Source organism: Cydia fagiglandana, chromosome 13 (assembly GCF_963556715.1).
Source record: "Cydia fagiglandana chromosome 13, ilCydFagi1.1, whole genome shotgun sequence".
Taxonomy (NCBI): Eukaryota; Metazoa; Arthropoda; class Insecta; order Lepidoptera; family Tortricidae; genus Cydia; species Cydia fagiglandana.
Genome location: NC_085944.1, coordinates 6,379,931 through 6,393,789, shown reverse-complemented (window position 1 = coordinate 6,393,789; position 13,859 = coordinate 6,379,931). Strand labels below are relative to the sequence as shown.

General features: G+C 38.4%; 1 protein-coding gene and 1 long non-coding RNA gene across 2 annotated transcripts; one reads left to right on the top strand and one right to left on the bottom strand.

Moving 5' to 3' along the window:
• The first annotated feature begins 3,808 nt into the window (after window positions 1-3,808).
• Window positions 3,809-4,595, top strand: LOC134669780 (uncharacterized). Its single transcript, XR_010098977.1, has 2 exons — window positions 3,809-4,040; window positions 4,178-4,595. It is a non-coding gene; the product is annotated as an uncharacterized LOC134669780 (long non-coding RNA).
• Window positions 4,596-13,061: 8,466 nt separating this feature from the next.
• LOC134669874 (uncharacterized) lies at window positions 13,062-13,859 on the bottom strand. The gene is made up of 3 exons (XM_063527492.1): window positions 13,590-13,859; window positions 13,217-13,339; window positions 13,062-13,157 (listed from the first exon to the last, which is right to left on the bottom strand). Exons 1-3 carry the CDS (start codon window positions 13,857-13,859, stop codon window positions 13,062-13,064), a joined length of 489 nt encoding a protein of 162 aa, XP_063383562.1.

Sequence of the window (13,859 nt, the reverse complement as noted above, 5' to 3'; positions counted from 1 at the left end):
TTATTGGTGAATAAGAAAAATGACAATGTCATTATGTGACAAATTAGTGCAAAAAGCAGGATGTTTTAATGTTTTAGACAAGTACCTACAACCTCTTTTCTTATTGCCTTAGGTTTGTTTAGGCAGGCGTGTCCAAAGAATATAATACTCACTAGGAGGGCGTGTCTCACTCCGCGATTTCGTCGCTTTGCTACAGGCAGGCCTATGGAACTCTCCGCGCGAGCTCGGATTAATACCTACGAGTCGGCTCCCGTTCACGGTAGATAGGCAAGCCAGTTGGTTGCCACACGCGCTCACGTACGCACGTCACCGCGCGCCGCACTGTAAATTTTTACGATAGTTACCTACAATACAAGCTACGTAGTAGGTGCATACCTGCTATTGAATTTCTTTAATTAAACATGTGGTGTTTATTATGTATGACAAATGTATAGTTTTAGATATATCTATCTATTTGAAATAGGTAGCAATTTTTTAATTTATTTTGGTAAATGTTTATTTTAACGACAGTAAGTTAACTTTACACCGGAAAGTGCCTACTCATTTTTGCTCTGGTTAACTTATAATTAATTAACTGTATTGATGGGGTTTCTATTATTTCTTTATAGTATAACATTTATCTCTATCTGGTTTTAAATTACACGAAGTTTTAAAACTAATTCTTGCTGGGATTATTGCGCGGCTTATAAAACGGCGTAAACACTGCGGTTACTGCAGGGACATATGACCTTTTAAAAAGACAATTTCGCAAACACTAACGCATAATTGGAATATTAGGTATAATTTAAGATTTAGCTTTCCTTTTATTTCACTCCGCTGTTTATGTAGGTATTTATTTATCATTTCTAAGCGTCAGCAACCCTAGCGTTGTGCCGGTGCGCGCGGTGCGGGGAGCGGCGCGCTGAAGGTCACTCCATTGTATTTTTGTGTAGGTATCAAAACGGTAGGTATTTGCGTTTTGTTTGAGAGATAAGTATCTGTTCGTAAGAACTATTATATAATCTGTGCTACAGGTAGCTAAAAGTACATCCGTTCGGCCCCAATTTTGGGGTTTGCCATAAACCGCGCGTGGCGCTGTCGCCACCTAGCGGCCATATCTGTGCTGGTCGTAACAGACGCGTTTTGTTAGAGAGTGAGTCTTCTGTACTTAGTACTATTATTTATTCTGTGGTTTAGGTAACCTCATTTGGCCAAAGATGTCGAGGCAGAAACGTTATCAATTTTATATGGCAATGAAACTATTAAATTTTTGACGTCTGTCTAGTAATAACCAAAGAGCATATAATCACTACCTACGTTTTAGTAATAACTTCTGTATTTTTATTTACATAAACTGCAAGATTTATTTACCTACAAAATACCTTTAAAACTAATGGTACGGTACTTGAAAAATAGTCGCATTTACCCGAACAGACCTTTATCAATGCTAGGTATAGTATAATGAGGTTTATAATATGAATTTATCAGGAATTACCCGAAATATTTATCTGAAGGATAAGTTAGAAACACCAGGGCCCAGTTTTATAAAGTTACAAGTTACAAGTTTACAGGCGTTTACTGGCAACACTTGCTCCGTTTTTTACAATTTGCGTTTTATAAAAGTACTGTGTTACAATTTTACAGGTTACAGGTACAAGTGCCTGTACCTCAACCATAGACGAAAATACGGGAGTTTTATAGTTTTAAACTCATAATCGAACAAGCGTTTTATAAAAATATTGTAAATTACAAGTGTACATTGGTACACTTGTAACAAAAACTTACATACGTCTCGAGTCCTGTAACAGCAGTTACTTGTAGACTCGTTTTCTGAGAGATTTTAAACTTTACTCTTTATTGTTAAGCACCAACGCCAACGATTGTGCCAGGGCATGCATACTTTTCCATGCACCTTATCAGTTTTTGTAAATGTATCTGTAATATATAGTAAATAGGAAATAAAGTGACAATATGTTTGATACTGATTTTATTGACGATTCGTTTTATTTTATCTACTTGGAAATGGAAAGGGATTATTCCCGATATTTGTCGTTGATTTATTAGCATTCGTCTCTTTATTTAAGTATTATAGTGCATTCACATTATGGTAAAGTGTACTATTCATAATTTTCGATACACAGCGTATTTATCTTTGAGCCGCTACCGAAACGATACATGTGAAAATGTGAAAGAGTACTTATTTACATGTTATTTACTTATTAGGTAAATATTTCATGAAATCTAACTTAATCTGAAAACGGCCCAAAAAGTATATCCTTGGCATGGATCGCCGCTCTCCCACTCGATTTTTCCTTCATTTCTGGCCATTTTTCCAGTAATTAATATTTTACAGCAAACAAAAACACATCATTTAGTAGAGCACCGAGTATCTATGACAGACGTTTTTTTTAAAATAGTGATGTCCTTCCCACCTGTAGATTTCACATGTAATCGAGATTGACCGTGGTTCTTTACAACTGTAATAATTTATGTGTATTTATAAAACACCTGTAGCCGTTCACAGTGCATTACAGGTGCCTGTAGCCTGTACTCTTGTAACCTGTAACTTGTAATTTTATAAAACTGGGCCCAGAGGGGCTACCGTGAAAACCGAAATTCGCAAATTGCGGGGATCTTTCTCTTTTACTCCAATGAAGGCGTAATTAGAGTGACAGAGAAAGATGCCTGCAATTTGCGAACTTCGATTTTCGCGGTTATAGCCCTGTTCACAAATTATAGTTTTTTCTAAATAAGTAACTAAGAAGTGGGTCAAGTTGTTGACAGGAAGCTACTTTATTAGGAAAATAGGGACTCGTTAAAAAAAAAGATTATTCACACCACACCAACATTTATTGATTAAAAAAATAAATGCTGGGAGTAGAAGCACCCTTCTCTTCTTTTACCTGAAACAACATACATTTTATATAGATTAAGTATGACTAATTCACGAGTGTTTAAATAAAATAAAAATACCAATTAACTAGGTAGTTTATACTGTAATAAAAAGACGTTGTATCTATACATTTTAAAAGAATAAAGAAACAACGGATACTGCGAATTTTATTTTTTTATTTTATTTTCTTTGCGAATGTGTTGTTAAATATAAATACTTCTTGTCTAATTAAGATTATGTAGGTACATCATTTACTTTTTTTTGGCTAAAAGCTGTATGTGTGTGTGTCACCTTATTATAAATCCCATAGGTACTGTCAGCATCAATAGTAGCGGATGTATAAACATAATATACAGGGTGGAAAGGCACGACGATCCTTCCCGGAAGTATTAGGTCGTTTAAGTGATACTGAGCAGATTGGTAATGGTAAGAATCTTTAATGGATTAAAAAATAAAAATACCAAATTTTCTACTTTTTAACTCTGGTGATAACCCTATGGCATGTGCACATGACGGCTAGGTTAAGGATCTCCGTCGGGAAAGCTCGGGACTTTACGCTTTTTTCCGATCGTTGACAGAATCGCAATGATATATATCATTCATATTATGAATGACGCATAAATGACAAATAAATCAAATGAATGCAAAAATATTACAAACAATTTTATTACTTTTTGCCAATATTTAACACTATCTTCTCTTCACATACGGTTTTCAAATGTACCTCCTGTCTTATAATGTACGCCGCAGCCCGCACCCGAGCCCGCGCACATTGCCCATGCGATAAGTGTACGAGGCCGCCTTGTGCAGTTCTCTTATAGCTGTCTAGATTGTGTTGCCAGTTTTCTGATGCAAAATCGATTGGCGCTACTGTGCACTCGTATATAACCTATATAACATGTCTGACCGGCTTTCCGATCAGGGCCCGTAGCCAAATTACATTCGCTCCGTATCGATTCGATCTCTACGTTCGCGAGCGACTGGTCGATAATGTTTATAATAACCTAGCCAAGAGGCAATCTTTTTAGTTATCGCATATTCGACGGGCCAAGTCGATAAAAATTAATTTTAGTCTGTGGTTCTCGTTCAAAACTGTCAAGAAACGTCAGCTGTCAAGAGTGTCAAGTGAACAGCGAATCTAATTTTGGAGAAAATAATTGTTTTATCGGTAAGCAAATGAAATATTTTGGCATTTGTTTAACTTAGTTAATTACAATTTCGTGATAAAATAACTCTATATAGTGTAATAGTTGAAGAGTGCGTTGTTAATTGCATATAATTTTGACCTAAGTTTAACAATTTCAGACAGCCGTCGTCACCGCAGCCCCAATCAAGGCGGCGGCGCAGCCAGAGCGGGCAAGAGCGGGCTCCGCGGGCTCTTCTTCCACGCTGAGAAGTCCTCGCCAAGTTGGCACGAACAGTCAAAGCTGCCGCTGCAATGACGCCTTCATGGCAGTTACCAGTGCTAAGGACGTGCACTGCTGGCTTACTTGACCAGAAGAGACAATACTTTAAGTGTTAGTAATGATTCAAACCGTGAAGTGAAATTGTGAACAGGTTTGCCCGAATCAGTGTAACCTCAGTGAACTCATTTACTTCATAGACTTCAAACATTTTCGAAATTAACAAAAGTCAAGCGAACATTGAATACATAGATGTTATGCATTAGATAAGATAAAAGCTGCCTGTGAAACCAAAACCAATAAATCATATTATTACTTAATATTATTTTTTAATTACCTACCATCTTTGCTTTGAATGGAAATTTGGGAAGGGAATCTCACCCGCTAAGCTACTGGCTATTCATATTTAACCTTTTGTATGCTCCTGTCAACAATTTGTAATTTATATATCAATCATAATTAAATAAAATAAAATAAATAAATAAATATTGGGGACATCTTACACAGATCAACCTAGCCCCAAACTAAGCAAAGCTTGTACTATGGGTGCTAGGCAACGACACATACTTATATAGATAAATACATACTTATATACATAGAAAACACCCATGACTCAGGAACAAATATTAGTGTTCACCACACAAATAAATGCCCTTACTGGGATTCGAACCTAGGACCATCGGCTTAGCAGGCAGGGTCACTACCCACTAGGTCAGACCGGTCGTCAAAATTAATGCATTTTTTAAAGTTGAATATAGGTAAGTACATGGGAGCAGATCTGCTCCTAAGCATACTAAAGGTTAAGGTGGTAACCACCATAAATAAATGAATGAAACAATGATTGGGTTAAAAGTTAATTTATTTTATTGGAAATCTATTAATGAAAGATACAGCAGGTATTTTTTGCCGGCAGCATAAAATCAGTAGCCAAGCATTCTTTTCTTGTTTGCACATATATTATGTAGTGTTTTAAAATAGTAAAACAACACTCAATATATTTTTGTGGTTGTACATGTGTCATAGTTTCTTCCCTTGACCCTGGCTTTGGAGCACCATAAATATGTCAAGGCTGCAATGAATATCCAAGTCACCTGAAACAAAATGAATGCTTAGTTTTTCAAAAAACTCTGTAACATTTGGTTATAATATTTATCTATTCTCTACCAGTCATATGACAAAAAAAAACTAAATGTTTTGTGTAAGTACATATATTTTTATATAGTGTGTAGGTACAGTCAGCTGCAGAGAAAAGGTACCACCGCTACATAGAAGTTTGTATGCAGGAGTGGTACCATTTCTCTGCAGCTGACTGTACCTGCGCCTGCCAAAAGAAGTCATATACAATATGTTTCATAATATGAAAAGTTTCATTAATATGGTTGATAATTTATATGCATAACAACAGCCGGTCTGGCCTAGTGGGTAGTGACTAGTGACCCTGCCGGTTAATCTGATATTAATCCTGAGTTTGAATCCCCGGTAAGGAAATTTGTTTGTGTAATGAGCACAGATATTTTGTACCTGAGTCATGGGTGTTGTCTATGTATTTAAGTATAGTTTGTCAAAGGACTGTCTCATTTCAAACAAAGACAGAGAGAATCATACTAGCTTTGTCATATACTAGTACTAGCACCCAAAAGTATGAGTATAGTTTTCCTGGTTCTTACTGAGTGACAAATTGGTTTGACCATCTATATATAGTTATCTAAGTACCCTAAGTACCCACAACACAAGTCTTCTTGAGCTTACTGTACAGTTCGACAAGAAATTGTAGAAATCAAAAAGTAGCAACACTGTAGTCTCGTCTCTTTCAAATCAATTTAAGAAAATGGGATGACACTACAATATTGCTAGTCGTTAGTGACCTTGCCTATGAAGGTTATGGTTTTGCTTCCCGGGAAGGGCATTTATTTGTGTGAAGAACATTTGTTCCCGAGTCTTTATCTATATTTGTAAAGCCTTTACCTATATACCTTTGCCTTTACACAATCAATTCACTTTCCTATTGAGAAACAAGTGCTTGCCTGTGTGCATATGGGTACCAAATTTAATCTACACCATTCATCGGTTTATATTTGAAGACGTAACAGGAACACATAAGAAGTTATTTTAGCATCAATTACATATTTTATATACTTATTAGGTATGTGGGGATAAGTTATTGGCTCACTCTTACCTTTGCAGGGACGTTGTTTCGTGTTGCATTTGTGGGTGCATAATCCATTTTTCCATGACACTGTCAATATAGATAGGTAGATATTCAGCGCCTCGGTCACATTGGATCCTTTGGGTGAAATGCTGCGTACGGCCCACTATCCTTTGATCTGACCCCGTAGCATAAAGCCACCAGCCACCAGCTAAGGGCAGTCCTTTCCTAAGCAGTTCCAATAGGCGATTTTTCAGACGGCGCCTGCGTCTAAGCGAGACTTCCGCGTTGTTCGCCGCCCACAATAATGTTAAAGTATGCTTTTTACTACAAATTCTAATTTACAAACACTATTATACGGCATTTTCTTGTGCTTCGATAAGTTATCTGCAAGGGGATAGCTCTCGCTACGTATCGACACCTAGGAGGCGATAACGATTCGATTTCGCATGTCAAAAGTGTCACTCGGCTAGGCAATGTATGACAGATATCGAATTCCAGTAACGAAAGTTTTGCGTTTCGTTACAACATTGCAACTTGGCTAACATTTTTGTATTCGTTAATATTTTTCGACAAACTCATCTACGGTACCTGTCATTCCCATACATTTTTTATCGATTCGTTAGCGATATCTTTTTTCGAAATGCGTTTTGGCTAGGCCCCCTGTTCTTACAGCAAGTAGCTGCAAAAAAGTACCCATCCTTTTCTAAAGAATGGTAATTATAACCATATCGGTGTAATTCTCATAATTCTGTAAGAAATTCTGCTAGATTTGGTTGGTCAAACTTTAGTACCAAATTTATCCACGAGTAGTTAGGGGATTTACCGCAAACTGTGCATGTAAATTACGCTAGAATTTTTGTAGCAATTGTATTAGGAATATTAACTATTTGTAAAAAATTACGATGAAAATACAAAAATACATTCGTTTCACAATACTAAAGTTTAATATAAATCTGTAAATTGTATTGCTGTGGCGTAAAATGTTTATCGGAAATATGATTATCTAATATTGGCGTTTTTATTATATTTTAAATAAATTATAAATATTTTTTATTTTAAATAAATTTATGTATTTTTATAAACAGGGTTTTCTAAACCTACTGAAAAGCTAATTTCGAGCAAGTTATTCGAACTACAAAACGATCTTGCCTTAACTGCCATCTTACGGAATACTTGGTTATTAGTGAAGCCTCGGAATAGCGTCTAAAAATATACTTAGTCCAACTGGTAGTTCAACAAATGTTCGCAAGGTGGTATGATCTTCAAATCATCATCATATATATATAATATATAAAATTGAAAAACCAGAACGGGATAAAAAACGAGAGAAGAAGCGAGATGGCGCCTTACAAATTTCTAAAAAAGTTTTTGACACGTTTCTCGAATACGACGCACGTATGATAAGAAAAAACTGTTCCAATCTATTATCTAAATATGAGAATATAACTAGAAAATAAAATTTATCGCTTTCGATGCGTATTTAATTTACAATAAGCAAATGAAATTTTCAAAATAACTTTATTCGGCCATCTCTCGGCAACTCTCGGTTGCTTTCGTTTGGCGGGGCTACAGATTAGACCAAAAAATCCGTAAGTTAAAGTAACCTAAATTATGTTTGTCATGTTGGTACACAGGTATTTCTGAGTTTTTTTACACGAAGTAAAATAAAAAGTGCTGCCAACCTCAACCTTAGTGTACGCCCATACGAGTGACTTATGCCATATATGACATCAATCAAATTAATATTGTCATATTATAAATAATTTGTATTTTGTGGTTTTAAATTTCTTTTTAAAACAAATTTAAAACAACAAAGTTTTTTGATAGCAAGTTATAACGTAGGTAGATAAAGTGCATGTTCAGATATTTTTGAGCGACCAGATGAAAATAAGCAAATGTACAGTCAGCAGTCAGCCAAATATCGTAATATAACTTTTTCTACTCGGGTACTTTTATCTGTCATTTACATAGTCACGAACGAACATATAAGGGCGTACATTATTAATACTCCTTAAAAGTCTATAGTCTATTGCCCAAAAAAGCACTTGTATCGTTTTAGAGACATTACGATACGGTAAGCTAGTGCAGGGTAGCAGGTGGCACATACCGGTACATTGCTACCAACGTGACAAACGATTGAATGCATACGGTTTTTATTAAAAAAGAAACAAATTTGTACTGAGTTCATTGCTACAAACATAATAAAAAATACTTTTATACCCTACAGCACCACGACCCTTGTGCGGTGCGGTAGTGTGTAACGGCTTTAAAAAAAAACATAACCATAGACATTACTCGTTTGTTTCTCGTTTCCCGCCTTTCCCGGTAATTTCTTGTTCTTTGAGTACTTTGCGTTACTATTTGTTTTGCGTTCATAAAAAGTGTTGAAAATGGACAAAGAGGACTACATTGTTTCTACACCTGAAGAAATATCCGCTGCAGCACAAGCAACGACCGAAAATTTGTTGCCTAAGTACTAAATCTCAGCACCTATACGACAAATCTTATGAGAAGTGCATGGCGTGGAGATTGGAGCACAAAACTTCGTCATTCTCTGAAAACGTCTTTGGTGTATTTTCAAAGACTAATTGGAAGCACCGGATCAGATCTATCTTTTAAGCAAGGTTGGTATATGTTATAAAAATTTTTGATACACATTTTTAGGGTACACAGTACAACGAGCTATATTTATGTACATTTTATATTTTTGCATTGAAACTGAATATTATTTAATTCTCCTTTTTCTTGTTACAGGTTGCAGTAATATTTGGTATTATGGGTGCTTGTCGCAGACAAGAGCTACATACATATAGTAATACCTACTATCCAAAATTTACATTGACATTTTCATAAATAAAATTTTGTTTATATTTTTTTGTATTTTATTTAATATTGCCTACTCATAGAAAAAGCATTGTATGCAACGTTGTATAAGTAGTCAAAAAATGCTCATGGCGTATTTATTAACAATGTTCGCCTTCGGCTCACATTGTTACCCACGCCACTCACATTTTTTGACCCCTCTTATAAAACTGTTGCATAAAATACTATTATTGCCATAGAAATAAGGATGTGTTCCGATATAGTGGCGAAATATTGAGAGACCACAGCGGCTCGGATACTGAGAGAATGGGAGAGGATCGTGCCGAGAGCGTAGGTACTTGGGACATCAAAATGGGAGATAGCCGATCGACGGCCGCCTAAGGTACCGCTGAAACGACGTAGTTGCTCGAGACCTGCTCAACCTCCGCCATGCCGACTGGCGAGAGCTATCGCAAGACCGAGAAACATGGCGTGATATGGTGTCGGCCAGGACTAACATTGCGTCACCGTACCTAGCCGTAGTAAGTAATGTTATAATATCCATAAAGGGAAATGGGGAGTACGTTTGTATCATGGTATAATAATATACTCCGCCTGGTACTCTCTTCCCTTCTTTTCGTGGTCACGTGACTGACACAAGTCTACGTCATCATGCGACAGCGATATATGATATTGATAATATGCGATAGCGCTATATAAAGTGGCAATGTTATTGTGATGTAGGCTTGTGTCACTCTGTCTGGGAAGAGAAGACCATGTTTTATAACGCAGCGTCTTACGTAGGCGAACAACGCGCGAACGCGGCGCGGTGCGGCGCGGCGGCGGCGCGGCGCGGCGCGGCGCGGCGAGGAAGAAACAAAACGTTGATACGTATAGGTGTGTCCTATTCACACAGCGAAGCGGCGCGGCGCGGCGCGGCGAGGCGAGGAAGAAACAAAAGTTGATACGTATAGGTGTGTCCTACTCACACAGCGAAGCGGCGCGGCGCGGCGCGGTGAGGAAGAAACAAAACGTTGATACGTATAGGTGTGTCCTACTCGCACAGCGAAGCGGCGCGGCGCGGCGGCCTTGTCCGGCTTGGGAGACACTCCCGACCGCCTTGGCCGCACACAGACACGGTTTATTAGAAAATTCGTATTTAAATTATGAGTAAACTATGTCTTTTTATGCAAGTAAGTGCAGCGTTCTTCGTTGTCTGAAATTTTGGTTTACTGGCATTTTGATTTGGCACCGCCTTCAAAAACTAAGTACACAATTACCCCGGTAGTTATTAATTTGCTTATTATTAGGTATTAATTACGTTTTGGCAGAAATTGGCTTTACGACGGGATAGGGACTATCCTTTGATAGGGGTGGGATCTGGGTATATAAAAAAATATTTTGTGCTTTTCAGCGGGTTGGGTTTTTGAAAGTACCTCAAAAGGAAAAACGGAACCCTTATAGGATCACTCGTGCGTCTGTCTGTCACAGCCTATTTTGTCGGAAACTACTGGACCAATTAAGTTGAAATTTGATACACATATGTACATTAGTATCCTAAAGAGAGACATGTTTTTTTATAATTTTAAAATACATAGGTTCGAAAATATTTAAGATAATAGCCAAATAATGACCATTCCCCCTCTTTATCTCCAAAACTAACTAGGTCTAAAATTTTGAAAAAAAAATATATACAAAATAGTTCTTTACCTATAGATGCCAGGAAAATCTATTAAAAATGTGAAGTCAAGCGTGAGTCGGAATTATGTACGGAACCCTAGAAACGCGAGTCTGACTCGCACTTAGCCGGTTTTTTTAAAGAAATTATATTAAGTTATTTTGCTTTTATGTTTGTTTATTTAAATTGATTTATTTATTTTTTTACTTTTTTATTTCGTTTCATTATGACGATCGGTTGATCTTGCTGCGCACACGTAATATAGGGACACACTCCCACTTCCACCCACTCGCACTCGCACTCCAACTCCCTCTCCCACTCTAAATCCCACTGAAAACCGCATCAAAAACACGGACAAACATACATACATACATACAGGTCAAACTGAGAACCTCCTTTTTTTAAGGCGGTTAAAAACAAAAGTAGTTGCTCTTTTCTGTGAGCTGTAGACTTCGCAATTAGCTTAAAAAAAATTAAAATAATTACTTTGCCGAATCTCTATTACAGCGAACTCAGAATAGTCGTAAGTGCCATAGACGCTACTGGAGTTAAGTCTTTTATCCCAATTTCCGCGAATTTGGATATTTTTTAGTTTTGTGCCTATAGAATACAGGAAAAACCTATAAAGAAATCAAAAGGGAGTTGATTAATCAAATCAAAGCCGTAAATTCTATATACGCCACGCCTCTAGCCGCGTCATACTCGCGTCTAAAAATCAAATGGATTGATCGCGCCAGATCCGCGCCGCGCCGCGCCGCCGCCGCGCCGCTTCGCCATCGCGTTAAAATCGCTCACCTAGGACACTTCCATATGCAACAACGGTTTGTTTTTTCCGTGCCGCGTCTCGCCGCGCCGCCGCCGCGCCGCGCCGCGCCGCGCCGCCCGACATTCGCGTGCAAATCGCGCCGCGCCGCGTTCGCAACGAGATCGCTTACGCTACGTCTTACGTAGGCGAACAACGCGCGAACGCGGCGCGGCGCGGCGCGGCGAAATCAATCCTTTGATGCCCATAGAAGTGTCCTACGTAAGCGATCTCGTTGCGAACGCGGTGCGGCGCGATTTGCACGCGAATGTCAGGCGGCGCGGCGCGGCGCGGCGCGGCGGCGGCCGCTTTCGCCGCGCCGCGCCGCGCCGCGTTCGCGCGTTGTTCGCCTACGTAAGACGTAGCGTTACGTAGGACACTTCTATGGGCATCAAAGGATTGATTTAGCCGCACCGCGCCGCACCGCGCCGCGCCGCGCCGCTTTCGCGTGTTGATCGCCTACGTAAGACGTAGCGTAGACTAAGGTTTGTATCAAAAGGCGATTTATGGGCGGTGGTCGTCCATATTATTCTTAAGGCGGTAATTAATCTAATGAACTTTTTTGCAACTAGGCTTTAACACAACACAACTAGGCTTGCATCTAGGCTTTAACACAACATAAAATAAATAATAATTTTATGTTGAAACAAGTTTTAAATAAATACCTACGTAGATGAAAAAATACAATCTTGCCTTTTATCAAATCACATCATTTTTTGAAAAATTTGCGAACTAAGTTATCCAAATAACGGCTACAATTTAATAAGAAATGGATATCACAGTTATAAACCCTGGCAGGATTGAATACATAATAATGTCGGTATTTCAATGTACATAAAACAAACTCTTTATTTCATTTACGCGAGCGGAGCTGCGGGCCCGTCTAGTTTCGTATAATAACTGCGACACAGTTTTCCGTATACTTAGGCATAGGTCTCTGGTATAGGCAATATACATTGTCTACCTATGTTACTTTTCTAAAATTTGGTTCGTTGGTAAAAACTAGCTGAAGACAAATCCTTATTAATTTCAAGATTTTCTACACAGAACAGAACTTGACACCCATATAGTACTAAGTACAGAAGACTCACTCTCTAACAAAACGCGTCTGTTACGATCAGCACAGATGTGGCCGCTAGGTGGCGACAGCGCCACGCGCGGCTTATGGCTCTCCCCAATATTGGAGTGGAACGGATGTACTTTTAGCTACCTGTAGCAAAGCGACAAAATTGCGGAGTGAGCCACGCCTGCTTGGGTCTCATTTCACATTTCTGTTATTGTTGGGACTTGGGATAGGTCATATTTTATTTATTTTTATTTTATGGCCTTGTATCAGAATATGTCGTATCGTTTGCTTAATTATTTTCCATTGCTAATTCTGTGTGCCCTTTGGCAAAGGCCTCCCCCAACACTTTCCAATCTTCTCTCTTCTGTGCCAGGGATACAGAATACTGGGATAGGTATATATTATGTACTATTAAATATGGAATTTATGGCATTATAGTCTTACCGAATGGTTTTCCAGCAGGTCTTCAATTCTGGAAGTAGAACCAACTGCCACAAAGTAATCTATCTCGCTGTTTGTGTTTTGCAGACATTGTACATGTGTATCTTCGGAAACTGGAACATTCACCTGTAAACAACAGATTTGAAATTAATATTTTTTTTTTTTTGTATAGTGGAGTAAATACAATAAAACCCGCTTTAGAAGATTCTGGACGGCGACGTCAAAAATGCGTCTTAAGCGGGAAAGAGTAAAAAGACATTAAGTCGGCAATCGTATTAAACGAGATCATAAAGCAAGTTCTACTGTATATACGTAAATAATAATTTCTGATTGTCACCATTCTCCTGTATAAAAAAAAATAACAATCTATAAATACCTGTTCTAAAACCTCTTGGAGCGTACAACTTTCTTTTGGCAGTGTAAATGTGATAAGCCTCTGTTCACCATTTTGTAGGAATATTAACATTTTTGCTGACTGAGGTTTCGATGATTCCTCAGGTTGGGGCTGCGCCCCCGGCACCCGCATGCGGGGCTGGTGGATCCGCTTGTACTCCGCCAACGTTATCCTCTGCCCCGTGGGCAGCGTCAGCAGCTGCCGCCGGTCCTCTGCCTCCGTGTCCATCAAGACTTGCTGCTCGGACGACAT

What these genes read in the sequence shown, in the direction of transcription:
- LOC134669874 (XM_063527492.1), bottom strand. Translation starts at nt 13,859, where the DNA reads ATGTCGTCCGAGCAGCAAGTCTTGATGGACACGGAGGCAGAGGACCGG. An exon ending in TCCAAGAGGTTTTAGAACAG is followed by an intron (nt 13,340 to 13,589) that starts GTATTTATAGAT and finishes TGTTGTTTACAG; the next exon opens with GTGAATGTTCCAGTTTCCGA. An exon ending in ACCTGCTGGAAAACCATTCG is followed by an intron (nt 13,158 to 13,216) that starts GTAAGACTATAA and finishes TACCTATCCCAG; the next exon opens with TATTCTGTATCCCTGGCACA.